The sequence below is a fragment of the Cheilinus undulatus genome, linkage group 11 (genome assembly GCF_018320785.1).
Source record: "Cheilinus undulatus linkage group 11, ASM1832078v1, whole genome shotgun sequence".
NCBI classification, from domain to species: Eukaryota; Metazoa; Chordata; class Actinopteri; order Labriformes; family Labridae; genus Cheilinus; species Cheilinus undulatus.
The window spans coordinates 49,381,419-49,408,837 of NC_054875.1; the positions used below are offsets into that span (position 1 = coordinate 49,381,419).

Genomic DNA, 27,419 nt, shown 5'->3' on the forward strand with positions numbered 1-27,419 from the left:
ACTTTAAACTTTTGCGTGAGAAATTGGTTACTCACTAAAACCAACAGTGAGTCCAGGCATCAGTGCGTTCATACATCTGCCTCGCCCGGCCAAGAGGCTAGAGAATGCCGCCAGGTCTCCCTCGTATGTCGGAGGAAAAAGGCATCCACTGGCCAACTGGATGCATACAGCGACGACACTTCAGAGACGGACTTTTGCGACTCAGACTCTGAGGAATGGCTGCCGAGTGAGCAGAGCAGATCTTGTTCTCCGTCCCAGAGCGATGGAGGTAAGTTAACGTTAGGAACCCACTGATTATTCATCCAGATTTATCCAATGAAACCATCACTCATGCTCCTGTGATTTCAGAAGCAGATTTGAGAGAAGAGCAAGCCCCATGCAGTTCTACAACACCGTCTGTTGGCAGAAAAAGAGGTAAGAACAAAAAAGTTCTATATTATAGCTTATTTATTATATAAATAATATAACATATTATATTACTTATATAATTTACAGGCAGTGCCAGGGGACACGCAAGCAGGAGAGGACGTGGGCGTATAGGGGTCCCGTTGAGGCCGTCCAGTTGTATTGTGCTGTATTTTGTATTTTTTCTTATTTATTTTACAATAAAATGATATTTGTAATACAATTTTCAGATGTCTTTTATGTCATTGAAGGCAAAATTATAACATTCAAATCACTGTTTTGCTTGACAGACTCTCTTTTTACAAAAATGCGTTGTTCTCAGCTTTCTTTTGGTGAAACTAGCCTCTATTCAAGTTTAAATAAATCAAGAATGGAACAAGCTGTAAACAAACGGTTTGTCCATGATGAAACAGAGAGTTTCTTCTTTCATCGGAGCTATTCTGTGTTTTCAGAGTCATAGTACAAAATATTCTGTGGGTCTTGAAAGACGACTCAAAATGGCCAAAAACGCTGGCACAAGCCACTTTCCATTTTATAAAAAGGCTGGCACTCAGTGAGTTAAAGAGTGAGGCGGAGCTAAACTGTTCTACATGATGATGAATGTGATAAACATTGAACCGTGTGAAGCTGAACCGCCCTGTTGGCGTTTAAGCCGTGACAATAACACGACACTGACGTGCCGTGGCAGGACAGAACAAGTGACAGGAAGTGACGTGGTGTGAACAGGAAGTGGTGTGGTGTGTCGTGGCGGCGTCTCTGCCCGCAGCCCGCCGTCCCTGTTGCGGACGGAGGCTGAAATAAAACGAGGCACTTTGATGATCGGAGCCGCAGGGCGTGGCCTGCTCCTCCATGGCTGAACTCTGCGTGGTTGTGTTTCTGTGTATGGCTCTGGTACGTCGTAGGGTAAAGGATTCTCTGTTTACAAGCAAGCAGGCAAACCAGTTCATCTCTATTTAATCTCTAATAACAATAATAATAACAGTAATAATAATAATGTCATTGAGCCTTTACATGTTTATAAAAATAAAAAATCATTCCAGTGATATTCACATGCTCAGATTACAGAATCACACTCTAACTGGTGAGAGCTTGAGTCTCTAAGGTTCTCACGTTGTTTGCATACACGTTTGGAGTGAGCGAGGACGATGAGGATGATGGCAATGATGACATCATCAGAAACAGGGAGGAGCCCGTGTGTTTTAGTCCAATGGGATCTGGTATCACGGCGCTGGTTCACCACAGCAGGGCGGCGACCACAGGGGGCGCTCTACATACGAACGCCAGCTTCAAACGAGCCTTAATGACTCCAGTCAGAGAAAGCGGGTATCATTTAGTGGATTATTGCCTGGTTGTTCTCTCTGGGGGACATATTGATATTTCAAACCTGATTCAGAATGACTGTAGGAATTATCCTGCTGAAATCGCCCCATCGCTGTCAAAATAAAAGAGTTATACTGTTGGTTTTTGTCTATTTCATGGATGAATTTCACACGGCAAGGGAGAAAAGCTGTTTAAAAGTGGGGATGCCGTTTCAGGAGCTACACACTAAGCATCTATGACCAGCATGAAGCTGGAAGTTGTTTAAAAAGAGTTAAAAAGTTCCCACTTTTTGGACACTTTCTCCCTCATTATGGGAAATTAATGAGTGAAACAGAAACGTTGGTTTCCTGTCTAGTAAATACGCCTCATGCCAGAGATTCACAACCTTTAATTTCTGCTAAGAGTCAGCTTAAATCTAATTATTGCACTGATTAACCCCAATCTAAACTGGTCTGTTTAACACAGTTTAGATTCTGGTCTTTCTCCTTATGAGTAACTTTGCAGTCAGGCGCTGTAGCTGTCCGTGTTGTTGGGTTAACTATCTGCTGCGTCTGATATGATGGATCTGTGCTGACTACACCCACTAACCTCTATAATATAAAGATTATAATAAAGTGTCTTGCACTCCTCGATGGTTGCTTTCATGATTTAACCTGACACGCTAGATTGACTGTTTCTGCATGGATGTAGTTTACACTGATCTGGGAAAGCTCCCAAACCACATTTCGGAAGGGCAAAACATTCTCGGAAGGTGATTGGAGGAACGTTCTGTCTGTCACGTTCATGACAAGCTAATCAGAGGAACAGGACAAAATGACAACATGTGCATGTGCTACTCCTGAGCTGACAGGCTACCGCTGCTGTAGATTGTTGAAGGCGGAGCTTCTCGGTGACTAAAACTGATGCCAAGGCCGGTCGAGACGTGCAAAAATCTTCTCTACCTGGACAAGCTTTCAGTGTGGCTCTATGCTCTTGTTTTGAAAAGAAATGTGGTCCAGTTCAGTGTTAATTTCGTTGACTGAAACTATGACTAAAAATGTTTGTCGACAGCCTTTTTACCCATGACAAAAACTAGACTAAGACTAACAAAAATAGATCTGCGATGACTAAAAGTGACAAAAAGAACATTTAGTTTTCATCAGGATGACTAAAACTAGACTAAAATGTAATGTAGTTTTTGTCAGACATTCAAAATCCTTGATATTTCACCACTGTGGGTAAATCTGTCAATAAAACAATGCATCTGTATCTATTCTGCAGAGTGGAGAGAACACTATCATGGTTTGGTACCAGATTTAGGCAAGAGAATAAATGCTTGGACTAAAAGTAAAGACTAAAATGTGAGGACTTTTATGGACTAAAACTAGACTAAAATGCTCTTGAGTTTTCGTCGACTGAAACTAAGGGGCATTTCATCTAAGGACTGATACTAAAATTAGAAATAGCTGCCAAAAAATACACAGGTCCAGTTTCGATTAAACTGCCGCTTTCCTACAGCTACATCCGAGCTAATGGCTACTGTGGCAACAGCTATTGGATACACAGACAGACTCCACCCCTAATGATTGCAAATAATGCCAAAGCAGACCAGAAAAAGGGCGAAATAATCTTTCCCATCATAAGGAGCTTTTAGTGTTGTTTTTATTCTTTAGTAATAAAGAAATTGGATCTGGTTCCAGTAAAACTGACGCTAAACCCCGCCCACAGCTACCACCTCGTTCTCCTAAAATGATGCTGACTGGTCCAAACAGTGTTCAGTTCTGCACAAATGCTGTGGGTTGGAGCTTTTCAGCATGGAGTTGCCCGATGACAAACATGGAGTCTGGAAAACCTGTCTGCACTGCAAGGTTTATTTGTGAGAATTTGTGTTTTCCTCTCAGTGTTTAAGAGTGACTTGTCAGAGTGTATTTTAAGCAGGACTGTCAAGATTAATCACATTAATTGTGGTTAATTGAATCCCACAATTAGTGCACTATTTTCATTTAAAATCACGATTTAATTGCATGCTTCATCGTCCCTTCAGTGCACTCTGGTTCCTCCATGTCAGCGTCTCCCTGCTCTCACAGTGATGTAAAATCTGTCCAACACCGCTCCTTAATCCGCTTCAGACTGGTCTCATGGAATTTAAGGTTTCTTGAATCAATAAGTATTTAAAAACTGCACCAATCTGATGATGCTTTCTTCACCTTTGTCTAATAGTCATTTTACTGAGCTGTCCTCAAACACATCACAGTGTTATCAGGTATCATCTTGTTCAACCAGCTAACCAGCTTTTATTCTGTAGGTTTTAACAGATTTTAAAAATTGATTAATATTTTCTGTGGACCGTATTTGAAACTAAGGTTAGGAGCGATTACCGTGGCTGATTTGAGCGAAGGAGGAGAATAATCGTCCTGCAGCAGAACTAAACCTTAGCAAAAATGTTAATAATTCTTTCTATCTCTTGCTTTTCATTAGTTTATTAACAGCGGTGCTTTTTGTCCCTGTAAGGCTCCTGTAGGAAGATGCTGATCGGTCTCCTCTCACTGCTGTGATTGGTCGATAAAGTTACAACCTGGCTGAAGTAAACCAGCGCTGTGATACCAGAATGTGAAGCTTGATTGAACGCTCATATGGCTTCATGATGTATGTTTTCAGGATGCACAAAGGCATGATGGGTAAATATAAACACAACTGTTTGTTAATTAGATGGCTCTGTGTGCAGCTGTTATGTCATTGGCCGATCAGAGGCCTCAAAACCCGCCCACAAGCCAATCAAAAGACAAGTCGTTTTCTGCTTGCGTCTCATGCTCCAATCAAATTGTCTGTCATCCAATCAGACGCAGGCATAGGCGGGTCTTCTCATTAAAAAAAGCCCTTATATATATATATAGCCAATTAGGAAAGAGAACATCCTCACTGTGGGCCAATCAGAGAGAGAGACCGCCCACGAGTTCCCGACCACTGGGCCGACTTCCTGTAAGGGCCTGCGTCAGTCTCTGCGGCGTCGGCTTCAGCCACGGGCCGGGTGTGCTCCCCTGTTTCCACGGCGACTCAGCTCTCCTCCAATCAGAATCCTCCTTCCAGCCTGCGGTAGCAATGCTGGCTGCTGATAGGCTGACTTCCGAGAAGCTTGCTGCTGATTCGCTGTCAGATACAGGCTGGTGCTCGTCTTCCTCGTCGTTCATCGGCATCAGGAAGGAGAACGCTGCTTTCTGAGGAGAAGGCGAGCTCCCAGAATGCTTTGGGGTGGTGCTGTGGTCTCTCTTCTCCTCCTTTTCTTCTATCACTCTCCTTCTGCTCTTCGACTCGCTTTTCCTCCTCCTCTCCTTCGCTCTTCCTCCAGACTCCTCCACCTCCTCCCTCTCCTCCAGCGTCGTCGTATCCCAGGAAGGAGCGCTGTTCCTGGGTAAACTCCTGCTCCTCCTCTCCTGCTCCCTCTGGTTCTCCTTCTGCTTGGCTGACTTGCCTCTCCTCCTCCTCTCTTCTTCCTCCCTCTTCTCCTCTTCCTCCCTCCTCCTCTCCTCTTCCTCCCTCCTCTTCTCTTCCTCCTCCCTTCTCTTCTTCTCCTCCTCCCTCCTCTTCTCTTCCTCCCGCGCCTCCTCCTCCACTAGGTCCAGGTCTAGATCAGGAGGCCCTAACCCTCCTCCTCCTCCTCCTGCTCGTGTTCTTCTTTTGGTTACTCCTTCTCTCCTCGCCCTTCTCCTGCTCTCTCCTCCTCCTCCTCCTCCTCTGTGCTGGCTGTAGGAGGCGGTTGTCATGGTTACTGTTTCTGCATCCTGCTCCTCTGTGTGTGAGGAGGAGGAGGGGGAGAGGGCTCCTTCCTCAGGGCCTGAAAGACAGATAGAATGACATGTAGTTCCTCTGACAGCCACTAGGAGCTGCTGTTTATCTACTGCTGAAAGTCTGCAGGGATCAACACTGATTCCTCTAAAACCTGAGCATGCAAGCCAAAGTTTCTGCTTTTCACCAAAACAAAGACAATCATTTCTATTTTTTTTCATGGTCTTGTTGAGAAAATGATGACAGTATGATAAAACGGTGATTTGGGAATGCAAAGGCTAGTTGGTTGACCCAAAGGGGGCGTAATCATCCTCCTGGTGCCCTTATATTTAAAGAGCCCTTAACAGCTTCCTCTAGTAGTAAGAAATTTAGTCAAGTGTCCTCTCTGCCATCTAAGTGGACAAAACTGGACCAAGTGTCCTCTTCGGAACTATCTAATTAGACAAATTGGAACAAGTGTCCTCTTTAGTGTCATCTTATTAGACAAATTTGACCAAGAGTTCTCTTCCGTGCTATCTAAGTGGACAAATTGGACCAAGTGTCCTCTTTGGTGGCATCTTATTGGACCAAATTGGATTCCCTGTCTATTTTACAGTGATGGGGTAGGTTTAGTCACACAATGAAACACTCACTCTTACTCAGGGTTTCTCAGTATTTTACTTCAAATGCATGACAACGTTTCCTGCGCTGGCGCCCCCACAAATGATTTGTTTCTGCCCCTCAAACAGCCTGAGTCCTCTCCTGGACTTAAGGAATGGCTGCCTCATGTTTCGCATCATCTAAAACCAGCCCTGTTTTCGCTCCATTAAAGTGAACAGGATGAAGAAGTTCCGCAGCTGTTTATGAAAATGTTAAGATGAAGGGATGAAAGCTGAAGACAGTCAAAGACAGGACAGATCAGAGTTACCAACCGCGAGTTCTCAGTGCGTCCGATCACGTAGAAGCACGGCTCGCCCTGTTTGGAGTTTGTCATACAGAGAGACAGACTGGACAGCTCCACTGAGGAGGAAGAGGAGGAAGAGGACAGGAAGTACAGAAGGGAAGGAAAAGGAGGAAAAAGTCAGGTCAGAGCAGAAATCGGAGGAATCACCGAGCTGTGATTGGATGATCAGACTCAGAGAGGAAGTGCTTTAATAATTAAGATTACCTTTAATTAATCAGGAGTCCATTAGTGGACACGGAAAGTGATTTCTAATTAGAACGAAGGGAATGTTTTAAATATAAGAGTCTGCATGGAGGGCAGAGATGTGCTACAGAGCATTTATAAAAAACTGGGTCAATAACGGGGAAGTATTAGCCCCTCCCTGATTTCTTTTTGTTTTTCATATTTGTCACTTAAATGTTTCCAATCATGAAACTAATGTTAATATCAGACAAAGATAACCTGAGTAAATACAAAAGTCAGTTTTTAAATGATGATTTCATTAATAAAGAAATAAAGCCATCCAAACCTGCCTGGTCCTATGTGAAAAAGTCATTTCCCTTAAATCTAAGTACTGGATGTTCCATCTTTGGTGTTTGTGATAACTGTCAGTGAGTCTTTCACATCTCTGTGGAGGAATGTTGTCCCATTCTTCTCTGCAGGGTTGTTGTAATTCAGCCACATCGGAGGGTTTTCCAGCATGAACGGCCTGTTTAGGGTCATGCCACAGTGTCTCAGTCAGATCTAAGTCCAGACTTTGACTAGACCGCTCCAGAACCTTCATTCAGTCTTCAGTCCATTCAGAGGTGGACTTGCTGGTGTGTTTGGGATCATGGTCCCGCTCCATAACCCAAGTGGTCTTGAGTTTGATGTCATGAACTGATGGCCGGACATTCTCCTTCAGGATTTTCTGCTAGAGAGCAGAATTCATGGTTCTAGTGGTCCAGGTCCTGGTCCAGACCATCACACTACCACCACCATGTCTGACTGTTGATCTGATGTTCTTCTGATGAAATGCTGTGTTAGTTTAACAGCTTTTCTCCCTCATTTTGTTGTAAACATGCTTTTAAAAATCAATAATGTACTATTTACCAGTGCTTTGGAGGCTACTGGTTAGACTGGAATGGCAGCTGGGGGTCTAGACTGGCCTGAGTGCAAAAGGGAAGGTGATGTCATCCTTTTAATATCGTATCATCTTTTGAAGATGATGTCATCCTTTGACTATCGTGTCATCCTTTTGAAGATGTTGTCATCCTTTGAGGATGATGCCATCCTTTAACAAACATAAAATGATTCAAAGGATGACATCATCAAAGGCAGATGATGGAATGTTTGATTTTGAGGCCTTTTTCCCTCCATTTTTACCAGTCGGCCATAGTTGGAAACTTTCGTAAAAGTAGGTCTAACTGTTGAGGAGTGAGGGTTCCAGAAAGTTCCTCTTCTGTCTGGTCAGTCCTCAGAATATTTTCCCAGAAGTCTTGGGGATCATCATGATGTTTTTAGTCAAATGTGAGACGAGCCTTTGTGCTCTTTTAGTCAGCAGTGGTTTTGGCCTTGGAACTCTCCCATGATGCAATTGTTGTCCAGTCTCTTTCTGATTGCCGAATCATGACCTCTGACCTTAACTGAGTCAGGGAAGCCTGCAGGTCTTTAGATATTGTTCTGGATTCTTCTGGGACCTCCAGGATGAGTCGTCCATGCTTTTTGGAGTCATGTTGGTAGGCTGGCCACTCCTGGGAAGGTCCTCTACTGTTCACAGTTTTCTCCATTTGTGGGTAATGGCTCTCAGAGTGGTTGGATGGGGTCCCAAAGCCTTAGGAATGTCATTGTAACCCTTTCAGACAGATAGATGTCAGTGACTTTGTTTCTCATCTGTTCTTGAGTTTCATTAGATGGTTCCATGATGTGTGGAGATCTTTTAGCCAACTTCACTCTGTCAGACAGATTCTATTTAAGGGGGTTCTGGATCCAACAGGTCTGGCAGTAATCAGGTCTGGGTGTGGATAGTGGAATTGAATTCAGCTTTCCAAAAAAACATGGTTAATCACAGTTAATTCATGATTTAACAAAGTGTGGCAATGACAGGACCAGGTAGGTTTGGATGGCTTTTTCCCCCTAATACTTTTACACAGCACTGTACATGAAGGGACGCCAGTCCAAGTCCTGGTATGGACAAAAAGTGATGCTGAGGTGACCAGCATAGCTGATAAGCTTCTGATAAAGACCTCAAACAACCCGCTTCATAAAAACCGAACCAGGTCTTGAATCTGATCCTGGATCAGAGCTAATTTCTCACCGTAGTCGGGCACATATCCGTTTCCTTTCTTGAGGACAAGGTGGATTCGATGTCCTCCTCTCCTGATCTGCTCCACAGCCTGACTGTGAGTCATCCCTGATGTGCTGTCTCCGTTTATCTCCACCAGCTGATCGGACACCTGTGGACAGGTACGCCTCCATTAAGACATCAAAAATGACACATACAGGTAGTGGTGTTCACAAAGCCACAGGCTAATGTTATACAGAGATAATTAATCAGCTGGATCAAAGTAAAATATGTTAAAGCCCCTTAGAGACTTTAGATCGACCTTCAGCCTGTAGAGGGCGCTCACGGCTCCTTACCTTCTCAGAGCTGTTGAATATTTAAAGCAGAGGAAGCAGAGAGTGTGTTAACAGCTGGGATGTTAAAGTTTGATGCTCAGGATCTCACAGAAACAGACTGGAACTCTTTAATTAATAAAATCACTTAATATGTGGAAGCAGAGAGACACAGAGTCTCTGCCGCTCGCTGTTTAACACTCATTGACACGATTGACACGGGACAGGCGTTCAACACGGCCGCTTCTCCAGAAATAAAGGGATGGTTAAAGATAAGGGACTCTAAAGAATCAAATATCCTCAGATAGATGTTCGTCGTACACCAAACATATTTGTTTTCTGTCATATTAACATGAAACTCTCTAGATCTGAGCTGAAACTACAAAAATAATCAGCTTGTGTTGTTTATAATTTTCTTATTTACTTTTACAGACCAAATTCTTCAACCACCTAAACGCAGGAGAAACATGAGAGGAGAGAGATATTTCCCATTAAACGTAAAGAAGAAAAAGTCAAATAATGAGAATTAAGAGTCGTTAACCCAGTGATCCTCAACGCATGACTCCAGAGTCACATGTGGCTGTTTTGTGATTTAATTTTAAATATTATTCCCCCAGAATACCTCAAAAAGGGAAAACTCTTTTGCCCTTTTCACCATTTTTTGCCACTTTTCATCCATTTCTGCTACCTTCCTAACCCATTTCTGGGTTAACGCAAATCGCTAACACTGCTATTCGCCAACACTGCTAATCGCTAACTGTTAGCAGTAAGCAGCTAGGGATGCTAATCACTAACTCGCTAATCACGGCTGCTTAGCAGTTAGCATTTGCGATTAGCAGCCAAGCTAATACAGGAACAAGTACGAAGCATTTATGTTGCTTATATGTTTCCTTATCACTGCCAGTTGATTTACTTGTGTTAATATCATTATGGGTGCTACTTTGAGTTCTTCGTGGCGATCATGTGCTAGCATAGAGTTGCTATTATAATAAGTATAATAAGACAGTAATTGAAAACAGTGTCTGATCACACACAGCTAGCCATTTCCCCTGTCTGTGTTAAAGTAAAATGGAATTAGAGACAAATCAAGGAGAGAAACTGCTTTAAGAGAGTTTTAACAGTCATTATTTTAACTCTGTGACTCCTCCAATTAATTTCATGACTTTTATTTAGAAAACCACAAACCAGGAAGTTTGATCTAACTTTGTTATTTTACCAAATATTTTATCCTAAATATATTGATTGTTTTAGTCTCGAAGGTTGACTTTATGCTCCACATTTCTATTTTATTCCAGATTTTCAACTCTATTCTTGATTGGCCTGTGACATTTTTAATTTTATTCACAACATTGTAGTAAATTATTTTGTCTCAGAGAGCATCATAAAACCCCCCCTCCTCGTGTTTTTCCTCCTAAATATTCTCTGTAGATTCCAGTTCAGACTCTGCTGATGATCCAGCGCTCTGCTGCATCCCCTTTAGGCTGCACCACCGCCTGGAGCCCCTTCACAATAAAAGCAGCTGCTGTGTGTCCCTGCGTGTGCGTACCTGGATCTTGTTGCTGCGTTGGGCCGGGCCCCCGTCCATCAGCCCGAGAACGTACAGCCCCATGTTGTACTCGCTGCCCCCCCTCAGAGAGAAACCGAAACCCGTGGGACCCCGTTCAAGGTCGACGCTGTAGAACCTGGACTCATCCTGATGGAGAGAGAGAGAGAGAGAGAGAGAGAGGATATGCACTCATCCTAAGTTTAGCAAGGACGCCATAACTGATCAGTCAGCGATGATTATTTAGTATTAAAATCATGTGACTGATGGATTGGAATCAATGCTTTTAGCTCATGATCTGATTATAACACCATTACTGACCTTTGACCTCCCTCTGGATCCTTTCATCAGCCGGCCATCAATGTCCAGATCTGCTCCTTCAGACACAGTGGATGAGTCTGAGGAAAGGAAACAAGGACAGAAGGTGAGATGAAGGAGAGAAGGTAAGGACACAAGGAGATAAAGGAGAGAAGGTTAGGAGACAAGGAGATGAAGGAGGGAAGGTGAGGAGACAAGGAGATAACCGAGAGAAGGTGAGGAGACAAGGAGATGAAGGAGGGAAGGTGAGGAGACAGGGACAAAGCTGGAAATTCTCCTTCCTTCATATTAAAACAACATGGCTGAATTTCTGAGGTGATACTTCAGTGATGCTCTGTGTAACACACCTAGCTACCTAGCATCTATCACCTACGTAACTCTAAGGGTGAAAGGTCGACACGAGTTGTGCTAGATTAAAGACACTGAGTCAGAGCATGGCATTATGGGTTATGATAACAATCAGCAGAGCCTCTCTGACGTTAAAGCTGGTGCATAGACCGACCCAGTTCACATCCAGAACTCATGGGCCGATGCACGTGGATCTTTAGACCACCGATGGGCTGTTATTGAAGTCGTCAGTGGAGTTGTATTATTTTTGTTATCCAACATTCTAGCGTGTTTATGTTTGTGCGTACGGTGTCGTGGCGTGATGCTCAGTCTCAGGGTGTTCCCCGCCCTCCTCAGGATCTGGGCGAGGTCTCGATGCTGCAGCCCCCCCACGGCTCGGCCCTCCACCGCCTCCAGCTGGTCCCCGGGCTGAATCTGCCCGCTGCGTGCCGCCGGGCTGCCCCGCCGCACCGTCACAAACCTGTGGGACATCAGGGAGGGGGCTACAGGAGAAAGGAGAGAGGGGAGGAGTTAGGGTCATGAGTAACAGTGGTCACAGCAACGGTTTAGGTCATGGTTGAGGAAATAACAGTCATCCTGTAGAAAGAGAGGAGTTAGTCTCTGTGATGAAGACTTTACCTCTCCTCCTCCTCCTCCTCCTCCTCCTCCTCTGACAGCTGTGAAATAATAAATGTGTTAGAGGTTAAATAATTGAGCTCGCTTTGCTCTGCTCGGCTGAACCCACAGCTGCTGCAGAGAGAGAGAGAGAGAGAGAGAGAGAGAGAGAGAGAGAAAGCTGGAGTTTACAGATGCAAGCAAGAACATCCTGTTTGTGTTTGTTCTGGTTAGCGCCCCCTTGTGGCAGATGTTTATTTAAAAAATGTCTTCAACAACCATGATAAAGATGAGTCAAAGATCCAGAAGACAGAGTGCTCACTTGAACATGAGAAACAAACCCCAAGCTCCAGCTTTCTTTTCCAAACTCTCCCTCTGATAAAGTAATGCTGTCCAGTTCTGATCAAACTGCCGCTGTAGCTACATCCACGCTAACCTCTTTACTGGCCGCCATTGTTTACAGGATTGCAGTCACTTCAGTGAAACTCTGTCATTTTAAATGATGCTGATTGGTCCATTCATTCCCTGCCTTGCAGGAACAACATTTGCAAGATAGATCCAACAGTCCATTGACTTTACAGGACTGCAGAATCTGACCAATCACAGGCTGTATAAGCCTTTCTGTTCGTACCGCCCTCTATAAAAGAGGAGACAACCATGGCTGATGTGTAGAACTTGTGGAACAGAATCTTTATTATGCATCCAGTAAGTCAAGAGTCTCTTCCAGGCTGATCAGCACAGACGTTAGTAGATGCAGGAGGTGGGTGTATTGTAGATGTTGGTGTTGGTCTGAAATCCGAGCTAACGTATCAGCTGATTGTCCTGATGGTGGAATCACAGCTGGCTGCTGATCTGTGATGTAACAGTAAAGCCTCTTACCCGAAAGTTGTTCTTTTAAAGCTGCTAGAGTGTTCTTCTCCTTACACAGAGGATGGAACTCCTACTCCCATTTACGTCTCATACCAACAAACCGTTCACTGGAGTGGATCACATGATCCCTCAGACAGCGTTTGGTAACCTTTATGCTTACGCCGTGCTCGGGTTAAACTTCATGTTTGATCTGCTTCTGTTTGACCTGGAACTGAGCAAACGAGGACGGGACGGCAACACGGGACAGGGTCAGTGCAAATACACCCCCCCCCCCCACCCCGTCTGATGGTCATGTGATCAGCCCGAGAACAGGCAGTTTTTGTCTTCAGTTTCTTTGTTGTGTTTTTTTTTTTCCCTCATTAGTTTATAAGCCAGAAAATCTCTCTGAGAATGTCCCTCCCTCCCCGCTCCCTGGGCTCTCAGAGCTCTCTGCTCAGGTCCAGGACCAGGTCTAGTTATGCTTGCTTCTTGTTAGCTTAGGGTTCCACAAAGATCCACCTGTGGACAAATCCAGACATCAACACGAACCTGACAAGTCGCCATTACAGAGGCAGTTTCTCTGAAGATCTTCAACAATGTTCTAGTCAAGACAGGCAGCAGCAAATCAGATCAACATCAAGCAGCTGAACCAGAAAACATGATCCACGATACAAAATTAAAAATAACTCAGACACAAAGTACCTATACAAGCCAGTGTGTACATGTGTGACTGTTTATTTCTACTGACTCAGTTAATAAGGACACCTGATGTGATAACGAGTCATGGGAGTTAATTAAACAAATGGTTTTAGGGGAACAGGAAGTCAGATGGAATAGTGTTGGGAACACATGGGTTAGTGACATCTATCAGTCTGAAAGGGTTACAAGACACTCCTAAGGCTTTGGGACCCCATCCAACCACTCTAAGAGCCATTATCCACAAATAGAGAAAACTGTGAACAGTAGTGAACCTTCCCAGGAGTGGCCGGCCTACCAACATGACTCCAAGAGAACATGGACGACTCATTCAGGAAGTCCCAGAAGAACCCAGAACAACATCTAAAGACCTGCAGGCTTCACTGACTCAGTTAAGGTCAGAGTTCATGACTCAACCATAAGAAAGACACAGGGCAACAATGGCATCATGGGAGAGTTCCAAGGCCAATACCACTGCTGAGCAAAAAGAACACAAAGGCTCGTCTCACATTTGACTAAAAAACATCCTGATGATCACCAAGACTTCTGGGAAAATATTCTGTGGACTGGCAAGACAGAAGAGGAACTTTCTGGAACCCTCCCCCCAACTCCTCAAAAGCTCGTTACCAATTATGGCCGACTTCTTGGTTGGAATTGGAAGGAAAAAACCCTAAAAATCAAACATTTCATCCTCTAACTTTGATGATGTCATCCTTGGAACATGATGTTGTCCTTTGAAGATGCCATCCTTTGATCATGTCGTCCTTTGAGTCCTTTTATGTTTTTTAAAGAATGACATTATCTTCAAAGGATGAAGTCATCTTCATAGGATGACATCATCTTCAAAGGATGATATCATCTTCAAAGGATGAAATCATCTTCAAAGGATGAAATCATCTTTAAAGGATGAAATCATCTTCAAAGGATGACATCTTTAAAGGATGACATCATCTTCAAAGGATGGTATCATCTTTAAAGGATGAAATCATCTTCAAAGGATGACATCTTTAAAGGATGAAATCATCTTCAAAGGATGACATCTTTAAAGGATGAGATCATCTTCAAAGGATGATATCATCTTCAAAGGATGAAATCATTTTCAAAGGATGAAATCATCTTCAAAGGATGACATCTTTAAAGGATGACATCATCTTCAAAGGATGGTATCATCTTTAAAGGATGACATCATCTTCAAAGGATGACATCTTTAAAGGATGACATCATCTTCAAAGGATGATATCATCTTCAAAGGATGACATCTTTAAAGGATGACATCATCTTCAAAGGATGGTATCATCTTTAAAGGATGAAATCATCTTCAAAGGATGACATCTTTAAAGGATGAGATCATCTTCAAAGGATGATATCTTTAAAGGATGACATCATCTTCAAAGGATGATATCATCTTCAAAGGATGAAATCATTTTCAAAGGATGAAATCATCTTCAAAGGATGACATCTTTAAAGGATGACATCATCTTCAAAGGATGATATCATCTTTAAAGGATGAAATCATCTTCAAAGGATGAAACCATCCAGCTGTTATTCCAGTCTAACCAGTACCCTACGAGGTTCTATATAGTAAATAGTACATCACTGTCCTTTAAAAGCATGCTTTTAACAAAATGAGGGAGAAAAGCTGTTAAACTATCAGCATTTCATCAAAAGAACATCAGACCAACAGTCAGACAACATTCCACCTCTGCAAGGACTAAAAACTAAATGAAGGTTCTGGGGTGGTCTAGTCAAAGTCTGGACTTAGATCTGGTTGAGTTTTGATTCTGTTTTGAAGTCATCAAAGAGCCTGTGGTGCGTTCAGGAGCGCCTCTTGTCGTTGTTTCTGGCTTGCAGAGCTCAAACACACAGCGTGCGACACTGGACTGAACAAATAAACGGGACTGGACTCAGCAGGACGGGAATGTAAACCGGATCAGACATAGAATGGCCTGAAACAGGAAAAAACACCAGAATGTCTCTTTAAAGTCACTTTAAAAGCTCAAACAGTCAAAGTGTGTGTGTGTTTAACAGTGTTTGAACTGAACACACAGCTGGGAGGGTGGGAGGGAATGTTAGCATGTGAGCCGATAACAAAGTGCTGAGATCGACATGTTCGGAGCGTGGAGGAGGACGAAGCATGAAGCTGCGGAGAGAAATAAGTGATGTTATTCAGACAGACAGCTCTGACGTTAAAAAACCCTAAAAATAACCAAACATGAACAATAAAACATCACAACAGTCAGAGACAGCTCAGCTTTAAAGGCAGATAACAACAAACCAACAGAAACAATGGTACCACATCCACATCGTGCATCTTTAAACATCCCAGCTTTTATTCTTCAGGGAGACAGAGGGAAATGTAATGAGGATCTTACTTTTACTTGGATGGGGGTTTACTCTTCATCACTCTTATTTCCTCAAAATATCCATGCATGCTGCAGCAGCAGAACCGAGATGATATGACAGCTACATTTACCATCAAAAAACACAGTTCAAGCAGTTTGTGGAGATGTTTGCAGAATAACTTTGCTCCCAGATGAAGCAGTATTAGTGACGTATTTAATACAGAGAGGAGACTCTGAATACAAGGTTTAGTCATTAAAGGACCCTTGGCAGAGATCGATGAAGCTCAAATTAAACAGAGCAACTGAATCCAGTATCAGGAAGCATCTTTTCAGGTACCAAAGTCAGAGAACTACAGGACATACTAAGATGTGAAATATAAACGCCCGAAGAATCGATGGTCTTAGAAAACAGCATCACACTCAGCACATCCTGATATTTGAACATGTCTTTGGACCAGATCAGGTATGGGGGCGTGGACCATGCCCCATCTCTCCAGGTATCCTCCCAGCTGACCCCTTACACAATGCATGCGATCGCCCCCCACCTCTGGACCAGCCCACCAAGTACTGGACACCATGGATGCAGGCCTGGGAAAGCGCAGCTGCTGTTCCCGTATCAAACACCCCGCTTTCCCGAGCATGTCAGCATCAGACACACGGTCTAACAAAGACACCCAAAGATGCACTGCAGAGAAGTCAATGTCCAAGCCTCACAAGATCTAAGACCAGGATGCAGATTAATCCATCATCACGATTAATCTGATTAAAAATTTTAATGCAATTAACCCATCTACAGCGCAGAATGACTCTAAATCCATGTAACATCTCTGGCAACGCATTTTGGGCAGTTTGTCCGAGTAGGGTTACCGTCTAGCATGCCGCTGCACATGTGCAAATGGGCCGTTGATCCGGTAGTGACCAACCAACTCGATATGGAAGATGCTAAACAGCATGTTGGCCTTCTCGATGGGAAATTTGTGTACAAAAAACCCCAAGATGGAACAGCCGACCAACATAAAGTGTGATGCACATTCTGCAGGAGGGAGTTTTTTTTTTTTTGCACTGAAGCACTTCCTGCTTAAAATACCACATTAACGCGAAGCAGATGTTCGTTGGGGACTCTGCTAGCACTTGGGCTAACACGTCCCCAAGCTTGCGACAAACCACCCTCACGGATCGCCAAATTTAAAGAGACTATGAATTAAAGTGAATATTTTTCATCATATTGATCTGTATTGTTTTGAAATTTGACATTACCAGCTGCTTCTTGGGTGCCAAACATGTCTGGCCCGGCTACATTTCATGATTTAAAAATTTGGCCCAGTTGGATTTGTAATTGAGTAGCCCTGGCATATATATTCCCTTCTTTCTTGAGTCTGCTTGCTTATGCAAAATGAAACACAATCAATATAGATTAAAAATGAATGATTTAAATCATGATTAATCGAAATTAATCCACAGCAACCCTGTGATTAATCTGATTAAAATTTTTAATCGTTTGACAGCACTAGTATCAAACAAAGAGTTAAATCTGTGAAGGATTTGTCATGGTGTAAACCTTTCTGACGTTTTCTGCAGGTTTTAAACTCAGAGTTCACCTGACTTTACAGCTACAACCCAGCTGACCAATCACAGGTCTGCTGGGTACCACTGTATTTCCTGCACTTAAATGGCATGCACAGGGTTGTGGCGTGTGTTGTGTCAATGCAACTTCAGTTGTTTAACCAAAAATGATGTTTTTTTTGTTTCCCAGTGCCATATTTAATCTTAAATTTCTGGCCCTGACCTGCAGATGGTGAGAACCTTCTTAGCGTTTTAAATGGTCATTAACGGCGTGATGTCAGTTTCCAGTTGGGACGTTCTCCGTCTGGTTCTCTCAGAGTTCGGGTTTGCTCTCCTGGGAAGTTGTTGGTTTTTGTGTTTTTAATTCGGCGCTCCCTGTGATGCTTTCACTGTCTGTCTGAGGTCAGGTCTCCACAGCGCTCTCTGAATCATGTATGAGAACATTTGGTAAAACTTCTGACGATATAATTTCACCGACTGCACATGGAGGCTGATGAAATATTAACCTGTGGCTGTGTCAGCACCTCACGCTGCCTCCTCCACCTTCATGCTCCTAAATCCTCACGATCAGAGCCGTCAACATCAGCATGACCATCGTCTTCATCGTCATCATCATCATGTGATGTGGATCAGCTGACTGAGCCACATCTAACCCTCACAGCTCTGCTGGTCTCTGTGTTAATCACAGTACAGTAGCTCTAACTCACCTGCACAAGCATGCCCCCCCCATTACTACAGTGTGATGAATTATGGATTACAGTCACTATTATTAGAAGGTTTCACATTTTCCATTCAAACGCTGACACTGTAAACTAATGATGCATCACAAACACACACCTGAGAGTCTGGTTTACTCCATCAGAACGAGGTCATACTACACGCTCTCTAGCCAATCAGAGAGCTTCTTTCTGTTGTGATTCGCTGCCAGCAATCTTCCATCCTGTCCACACTGTGCTTACATTATCTCTGTAAAACTAAACAGGGACAGCAGCTCTAGAGTTTAACCATTTGGGAAAACAATCTCACTGTAATTTAGTTTACTCGAGTCCAGTTACTCTGGTCAGACTTATTATGCTAAAATCACTTTTGAAGTATCAATAACAATAAGTTAAAGGGGGCAAATTTGGTCAAAATGCAGCAAAACTGGTTGAGAAGGGGTGAAAATGGGATCAAGGTGGCAAAAAATTGGTAAAAACACTCTTTAACCCATTTTTGCAACTTTCCTGCCAATTCCTGTTCCCATGTCCCGCTCTTTATGCGCTTTTCACTACTTTGCCAGGCTGTTTTTGCAATATTTTTGCCACTTTTTACTCATTTTTGATTCCTTTTTGCCTCTTTAAAACAATTTTTCTTTTCTCTAACCCCTTTTAAATCAATTTTCCTGCACATTTTTGCCCCTTTGTGCCTCTGTAGTATCCATTTTTGCCACTTTTTCACCCTTTTTCATTTCTTTTTTTGCAGCATTTTTGCCACTAGTAACTCATTTTTTAGACTTTTTGCCCCTTTTTTCCTCCTTTACCAATTTTTTGCCACATTTTAACCTCTTTTCCTGCACATTTTGGCTCATTTGTGTCTCTCCACAACCCATTTCGCCACTCTCTCACCCCTTTTCATCACTTACTCAGGCCATTTTTGACACATTTCTGCCAGTCTGAACCCATTTCTAAAAAATGTATTTACCAATTATGAATGACGAGTGAATTTCTGTAAAAACAGGTCAAAATCAGATCATTCTAAAAGTATTTCAATAGTCATTTTTTTTGGATGGATTTAACAGCTGCAGACATTTGAAGCCAAAAGACACTCCTAAAAGCAGAACATCTTCTTCTCCTCCTTTTCTGAATTTAATGATCTTCTGGGGGCCAGACAGAAAGCTTTGGGGGGCCTGATTTGACCCTCGGGCCACCAGTTGATGATCAGTGCTCTACAGAGTTGAACGAACACTGCTGGATCAAGGATGCTACAGAACTCCAACACTGAAGATCATCCCACTCAGGATGGAGTTTATGGGTGTGATAGTGAACTGTGGAGTCAGCAGAGTACTGAAGTCTAGTAAAAGTAACATAGCTCTGAATAAAAACTTACTTAGGTAGTAGAAAAGGGACTGATTTCAAAATGTATAAGTACCTGAAAGAACGGCTCGATTACAGTAATCTGAGTAAATGTAAACAGTTACTTTCCACCCCTGCTGACAGAACAAAAAACCTGCAGAGCTCAGAGACAGAAACATTTCTGCTGCTCTGAAGGTTCCCAAGAGAATAGCGGACTCCAGAATTCTCACATAGAAGACCAACCAGGACTCTCCTGGAGCTGGTCACCATCAGGGGAGAAGGACCAGAGATCCTGGAGAGGATGGGACAAAGACACAGAGGGACGACCATCCCTGCAGCCTCCACTGATCTGGGCTTTAGGAGGAGAGGAGAGATGAAGCCCGGCTTTCATGTGTTTTAAACACATCCTTGTCCTGTTAGCAGTTGTGTATTTGGGATGATGCCATCCTCCTGATTTTAATGAGGCTTCTTTCATATCTTTAGTGTCCCGTCTCGCTCTGGCGGTGATCTGTGTCTGGATGGATGTGAACGTGTGGTCGTTTAATTCTGTGGTTGATTGTGTTTTCAGCCCCAGCTGCAAACAGACGACACATCTGGACACAAACACGGTCAGAGCTGCTTCTGTCAGCTCTGGGTGAAATTTAAACAGACGTGTCACTGAGGCTTATTGTTACATAACACGCAAAAACACGCACACAAGCACACACACGCGCACACACATACCCAAACACGCAAAAACATGCACACAAACACACTCCTATTATTATTTCATCTCTGCCTAAAATGAAAACGCTGTTTTACACTGAATTCTGTGGAGATTCCATGTTTTATTTGTGTGACGGGGTGAGGACGGCTCCTTCAGGGAGACAGAAATAGAAACCACACAGACTCACAGTCCGGTGGACAGAGAGGGCTCAATGTGCCACATGTGACGCTCCTCAGACAGAAGACCTGGCTCCGTGGATCCGGCCTGTTAGGGTCAGTGTGAGCTGTGTTTGACCGATCATTAGACCAGGTACTCTGCAGGAATAAAAGGTCTGGATCTGCCCATGTTTTCTGGTTAGGTCTATCAAAAGTTAGGAACACAACAGTTTCCCTGGTCCTGGCACAGTTTGGTACCCCCCCCCCCCTCCAAAAGAGACCAAAGAGAAGTCACAAATGAGTCGTGCTGGCACCTCTGGCTATCAGTCAACATCCAGGCTTCATAAGAGGATAGTAGGACCAAAGACCTGAAGACTCTGGCTTTCAGCCACACGCTCAGATACTGTGAGCGCCGCAGCACCTTGACCAGCGAACCCATCACCTCATGCACGAGTCAGAGTCTGCACTGATCTCAGCCTCACAATCAGTGGATCAATGGATTACATCGCCAAAGTAGGCGACCTGCTCACAGATTCGATGGCAGCATCCAAGGCATCCCCAGATACCTGGATCTTTGTTTTGACCCAGGAGACTTCAGCCCCCTCATTCAGCAAGTCAAGAGACCCCACAAAGACACCTACTGCTGATCAAACAGGATGATAACAATGTGCATCTGTTATTCATTAATTTCCTCCTTAAATATATCAGTGAAACTTCCTCTACAATTTCATCCAGAACAATCTAGAAACCATCAGAGTCTCAGCTGAAGTATCTAAAGCAGTGTTCCTCAACCCCACTCAACCAAAGAGCCAAACTGTTGAAAAACACCTTTTTTAAAGAGCTGCAATCTAAGAGGGGGAAAGTGGCGAAAACAGCATGAAGTAGCAATAACAATAAGTTAAAGGTGGCAAAAATGGTCAAAATGCAGCAAAACTGGTGGAGAAGGGTGAAAATGGGGACAAGAAGTGAAGAATGGTCAGAAAGTGGCAAAAAAGGGTGAGAAGTGGCAAAAAAAAACAAGTTACAGGTGGAAAAAAGTGGTCCAAAAGTGACAAAGACATGGCAAAAAAGAGTGAAAAGTGATTAAAATGGGCAAAAAGCAGTGAAAATTGGCAAAATGTGGGAAAAAATGGTGACATTAAGGGGCAAAAGTAGGACAACACTGGAAAAAGATCAGGAAAAGGTGGCTTGAACCTGAATGGCTTGAAGTATCAATAACAATAAGTCAAAGAGGCCAAAAATGGTCAAAATGCAGCAAAACTGAGGGAAAGTGACAAAAAAACGAGTAACAAGAGGAAAAAAGTGGTCCAAAAGTGGAAAAGGTGGCCAAAAACAGTGAAAAGTGATTAAATTGGCAAAAAAGCAGTTAAAATTGGCAAAAATGGTCTAAAGTTGTGAAAACGGCAAAAAGTTTCCCCTATTTAAGGTTTTGTGGGGGAATAATATTTAAAATGATGACACAGAAGAGCCACACGTAGAACATCACTGGTCTAAAGGATTATTTTGGTGGAATTTTCCTTTAACCGTGAACGCTGAGGCTCTTAGGGTCATAACTGTAAATCCACTGACAGTCTCAGTGAAACCAGCACCCCGCTCCCACTGCCACTGGTTTCAGTGAGGTGAAACTATTTCAAACATTCCTGAGAGCCGATAAAGACCAAGGCTGGTTTCACAATAGAGACCTGGGCCCCAGATCCAAGTAGACCTGACCCTGAAGTCTGGTTCTTATGAACAGTGTGAAGGCAAGCGTACTAAACAGAAACATGACATTCATGTCAGGAACATGTGTGTGTGTGTGTGTGTGGGGGGGGACAATCATGCCAGAGCATGGTGCAGAATCACCATGCCTATGTAACGGCATCTAAAACAGGAGGAGGAGGAAGAGGAGGAAGAGGAGGAGGGGAGAAATAAAGAGAGAGAGGAAAGGAGAAGGATACAGACAGATAAAAAAAGATGGAGGCAGACTACATACTCCAGATAAATATGCTGCTTTTACTTTGCATTTTCCCTTTAATAGATTTATCACATTATGACACCATGCTTGCTGACTGGAGGAAGCTCAGTGGCCACATGTGGCCCCCTCCTCACTCACTGTGGCCCCCTCCTCACTCACTGTGGCCCAAGAGTCAATTTCAACTGTCAACGAAGCATAAAAGTGAAGCGATCATAAGCTCTGCTACCAACACCCGACACAAATGCTGAACACATCTGAACAGAAACACAGAAATAGTTCTGAGATAATCTTTGATTCTGGTTTTGGTTTCATTCTTCCCCATAAACACCTATCAGTGTCTGTGGCTGTTAAAAACAGATACCAGTTCTTTGGAAATAAGCTTAACTATTTACATTTTAAAGCTATAATAACCAACAGTGTTGCTCTGGCTGTCTCTGAGTTTAGTTTCTGATCATTTCTCCTGGTCATTGTTGAATTTTCTGTGTAGTTTTTGGGGTTGTTTATGTCTTGTGTTTCCCTGTCCTTCTCTGCTGCAGGCTGGCGGTGGGAGTGGCCTAAAGGCACCGAGGCTCTGCCCCCACCCATCTGAAGTGACCCCCACCTGACTGTTGGCTCCGGGCTGAAGCGGGGAAGGTGCCAGAGTATGCCGACTCCCAGAGTGGTGACCCTCTCCAACCCTGGCGCTGTCTGCAAAGATTTCTGTGATTGTTGTGAAGTTTTCTGTGAAGAAACTAACCTCACCTGTTATTCCAGTGCCTCCTTTCTTCACTGAAACACTCCCGCCTCCATTTAACCCTTTGTGTTAACACTAAAACTACCATCGACCTAACATCCACGTCTCTGTCTCAGTCCTGGGTCCAGTCCTACGTTTGAACGTCACACTGAGGGATAACGAAGCATGCGATTAATCGTGATTAAAAAAAGGAACTAATTGTGGATCTTTGTTAATTGCGATTAATGCAATTAACAAAGAAACAAAGGATGTGAAATCAAATATTTTGCATTTGTTATTGCATGAAGGGGCTGCACGGCAGCGCAGGTGTTAGCGTAGCTGCCTCATAGCAAGACTATTCCTGGTCAGCTTCCCGGTCAGATCTTTTCTGAGCAGAGTCTGCGTGTTCTACCCGTGCACTCGTGGGTTCTCTCTAGATTAGAGATACTGTGGCTCTGGGGCCACATGTGGCTCTTTTGTGACTATCTGTGGCTCTTTTATGTTTTAATCTTAAATATTATTCAAGCAGAAAACCTTAAAGGGAAACTTTTTTGCCCATTTTCACAATTTTTTGCCACCTTTCACCCATTACAGCTACCTCTTGCCATTATATACCACTTCTTTCCTATTTTTTGCCCATTTTTGCCACTTATTTTTGCAACTTTTTTCCAAATTTTGCCTATTTTATCACATTTTTTTCTCATTTTCCCCATTTTTCGAACATTTAAGCTGCCTTTTGCCATTAAATATCACTTTTTCACAAATTTTTTCCCATTTTTGCTACTAATTTTTGCGACTTTTATCCCATTTTTATCCTTTTTCACTATCTATTGCCCATTTAGGCTACGTTTTGCCATTAAATACCACTTTTTTACTAATTTTTTTTTCCCATTTTAGCCACTTCTTTTGCCACATTAATCACATTCTTTTTTTTTCATCTTTTTTCACTCATTTAAGCTACTTTTTGCCAATAAATACCACTTTTTTCCTATTTTTTGCACATTTTTGCCACTTTTATCCAAATTTTTTCCATTTTCACCAGTTTTCCCTTTTTGCACCCATTTTTGCCACTTCTCTTTGCCACTTTTATCCATTTTTGCCCTTTTTCACTATTTTTTTGCCCATTTAAGCTGACTTTGCCGATAAATACCACTTTTTCACTATTTTTTTGCCCATTTAAGACGCCTTTTGCCAATATATACCACTTGTTTTCTATTTTTTGCCACTCTTGACTGCTTTTTGCCCATTTTAGTCCAATTCCACCCATTTTTTGCCACCTTTTTGCAACTTTTGGACCGTTTTTGCCACCTGCAACTCAACTTTTTGTCGAGTCTCACCCATTTCTGCTATTTTCTGACCCTTTTTTCACCTTTCCCTCCCCATTTTTGCCTCTTTTCACCCACTTTTGCTGTTTTTTCACCATTTTTGCCACCTTTGATTTACTTTTAATGCTACTTAAGCTGTTTTTTTGCCACTTTTTACCACTTAGATTGTGGCTCTTGCAGAGGTATTTTTCAACAGTTTGGCTCTTTGGTTGAGCAGGGTTGAGTAACACTGCTCTAGGTACTAGACAAGACATACTTGTTAGGTTAATTGGTGACTCTAAATTGCCCGTAGGTGTGAGTGCGAGCATGCCTGGTTGTTTGTTCTACATGTCAGCTCTGTGATTGACTGGTGACCCATCCAGGGTGTACCCCTTCTCTCGCCCATTGCCAGCTGGGATAGGCTCCAGCCCCCCATGACCTCCATAGGAAATGATAGAAAATTACTGCATGAGATGTTTTCTTCTGTCAACTTTAGAACTATTTTCACATTCATTATTGCACTGGAAACTGCATTGCCTTTTGTAAACATCTAATTGAGAGTGTTGTCATGCCTTTACTTTTTCCTTCCATCCTGAATCATTGACCAACTCTTTGCATTGCTGCATAATTACCTCAAGTTTGGTCTGTGTTCACCAGGAAACCAAAATCCAAACAGACTAGTTGACTCCTGTCTGGCTGCGGCTGCTCAGAAACTCTGGTCAAATATTAAAACTGGACAGATAATCACAGACTGATGTCTTTGTTATATTGTTTGCATTATCTCTGTAGGAATTGTAAAGTTAAGCTTTGAAATCCATGTTTTCTATTTAATCTGAAAAACCACTCCCACCAAAGAAATGAATATCTTTTTGTGCCGTAGTATATAGCCATGTAAAAAATGGAAATGGGTTAAAAATGTCAAAAAAAGGTGGTGAAATGGAGTGTAAAAGTAGCAAAAGTGGTAATAAGGTGTAAATCGTGTGGCAAATCATGGAATTTTAGGCTTTTATTTGGAAAAAGACCTTTATATGCAGCAGGCTTCTATTAGGGGGCAGGCCTTCATATGAAGTATTCTTGTATTGGAAGCAGGCCTCGAAATAAAGCAGGCTTGTAATTGGTACAGGGCAGTAGATGAACTAGGTTTGTATAAGAAAAGAAGCCTTTATTAAAAAGAAAATGAAGCAGGCTTGTATTTAAAACAGGCCTGTAGCTGAACTAGGCTTGTATGTGAAGAGAAGCTTCAACATGAAACAGGCCTGTATTTGGAGGTGGGCCTTTATAAAGTGCCTGGTAATAGAAGTCAGTCCTTTATATGGAGCAGGCTTATAAAAGGGGGCAGCAAGGTTATTATGGTTAACTAAAACTAACTGAATAACTAAAACTAAAATGTAAAAATCATTTTAGTTAACTGAAACTAAATAAAAACTAAGCTTTACAAATAAAATGAAAACTAACTAAAAATGTATGGTGTGCTAACAAAGCTAACTAAAATGAAATAGAAATAGGGACAAAATCTCCTTAGTTTTAGTCTTTGATACTAGCATACTGACTGATATGAACAGCCAAGCCTGGAGAGAGTAAAACTGCCTGATTTGATTGAAGACAACTTCACACAATGGTAACTGTAGCTCTTGAGTTGTATACCAACATTAAAATTGAATAATTACAGTGAAAAGTGAAGAGATCTGTTGGATGTCGCCCCTGGCAGGTATCCCACATCGCTGACAAAAGTAAAACTAACATTAAAACGAATAAAAACTAAACAAAACAAAGCAATTTTGCAAAACAAAAACTAAACTGAACTAAAAACCAGCAGTAAAAACTAATTAAAACCTAAAACTAATGTAAAATCCAAACTATTATGACCATGGTCAAGAATAAGTAAATGGAAAGTGTCCAGAAGAAGTTAGAATTGTCAAAAAAGGCAAAAAAAGAAAAAAGTAGTGGAAAGGGTTTTAAAAGGACAAATATGGGGTTAGAGTAGCAAAAATGTGTTAAAATTGGTGGGAAAAAATGATAAAAATGTGTTAAAATTTGGCAAAATTGGCATAAAGTGGCAAAAATGGGTAAAAAAGAGGCAAAAATGTATCAAAATTTTGCAAAATTTGATGAAGAGTAGCAAATAATAGTCACAAAATTGGGCAAGAAAAGAATCATTTAAAAATATTTGTACTTTTTTAAAGGAGACGTATCGTGCAAAATCACTTTTTCAGGCTTTTCTAACATAACTATGTGCCCCTGGCCTGTCCACAATCCCCTCAAATACCAGAACCCCCCCCCTTTGACCTCATGTGGGGAGTTAGCCCCGCCCCCCGGGGTTTGGTTGGCCCTCCCTGTTTGGAAGAAAGTTCCACCCTCCTCTCAGCTGCCAGCTGAGATGCTGAATAGCTCAGTGTGTTTGAATCCCAGCCAGGTCCATTACTCTGGATAAAAGTGTTTGTAACATTGTATCAGGAGTGCCACATCCATTTCCTGAGAGGGGTGTGGTCAGGGGCGGAGTCAGACAGCTCAGTAACATTTAAAGCCACAGACACAGAAACATTTCGTTCTGAGCAGGGCTGAAACAGAGGGGGTTTTAGACATGTACACATCCAATACTGGAGTGTTTTTTCAGCAACAAACTTCACAGGCATGTTTTAGGGACCTCTGAGAGCAACATAAACATGTCTTAAAAGGGTAAAAAATGTCCCCTTTAAGACATCTGCCGACCCCTTCTAAGTGCCTCACATCACCCAACGGTGTCCCGACCCCCAAGTTGAGAACCACTGGCTTAGATAACACTGGTGTAAATCTAAAAACACCTGCTCTAAATGCATTTCCTCTCGCTCTGCATGGCAGCACCTCTGTCCTAGCAGACTTGAAGGACTCACTGATGGTGCTTGTCCTGGACTTACTCTCAGATTTAAGCCGCTTTGGACGAAAGCATGGGCTGAAGGAAATTTTCACACTGTAAATGGAAACTAAGTCCCTTTTTTATTAGTCTTCAGGAAATGGCTTGTCAGGTACTGCAGCCTGATGAGCAAAAACTGGAACAACTGCTTAAATCTGAGGCGTTCAGGCAAGCAAATCTTACCTTAAAAGCCCAGAAATGAAGATGACATAGCCCTTAAATTAGTCTCTAGTTTGTTTTCATTCACATCTTCTGTCCCTGAGAGTAAATAGCCTAACTATGCAGTCCGATCCTGGAAAACTTCTGTTCTTAGAGCCATGTAAGCCCCTGCAGGCTGGGTTTATGTTGGTATGGCACACTAATAAAATATAAAAACTTCACAACTAGAGA

The 27,419-nt window shown here is 42.6% G+C and overlaps 1 protein-coding gene across 2 annotated transcripts in view; it reads right to left on the reverse strand.

Annotated features, from left to right (window-relative positions):
* Window positions 1-2,889: 2,889 nt before the first annotated feature.
* Window positions 2,890-27,419, reverse strand: part of magixa (MAGI family member, X-linked a) — a 54,481-nt gene continuing 29,951 nt past the window's right edge. Inside the window, exons 17-22 of one of the 2 annotated variants that reach the window (XM_041798571.1) lie at window positions 11,501-11,695; window positions 10,869-10,945; window positions 10,551-10,697; window positions 8,706-8,844; window positions 5,302-5,536; window positions 2,890-5,238 (exon numbers count right to left, since the gene is read on the reverse strand). In XM_041798571.1, coding sequence (XP_041654505.1) covers window positions 4,635-5,238; window positions 5,302-5,536; window positions 8,706-8,844; window positions 10,551-10,697; window positions 10,869-10,945; window positions 11,501-11,695 — 1,397 coding nt within the window. In that variant the 3' untranslated portion in view covers window positions 2,890-4,634. Of the gene's footprint in view, window positions 5,239-5,301; window positions 5,537-6,398; window positions 6,487-8,705; window positions 8,845-10,550; window positions 10,698-10,868; window positions 10,946-11,500; window positions 11,696-27,419 lie in introns of those variants that run through there. The other variant, XM_041798570.1, reaches the window with a different exon arrangement.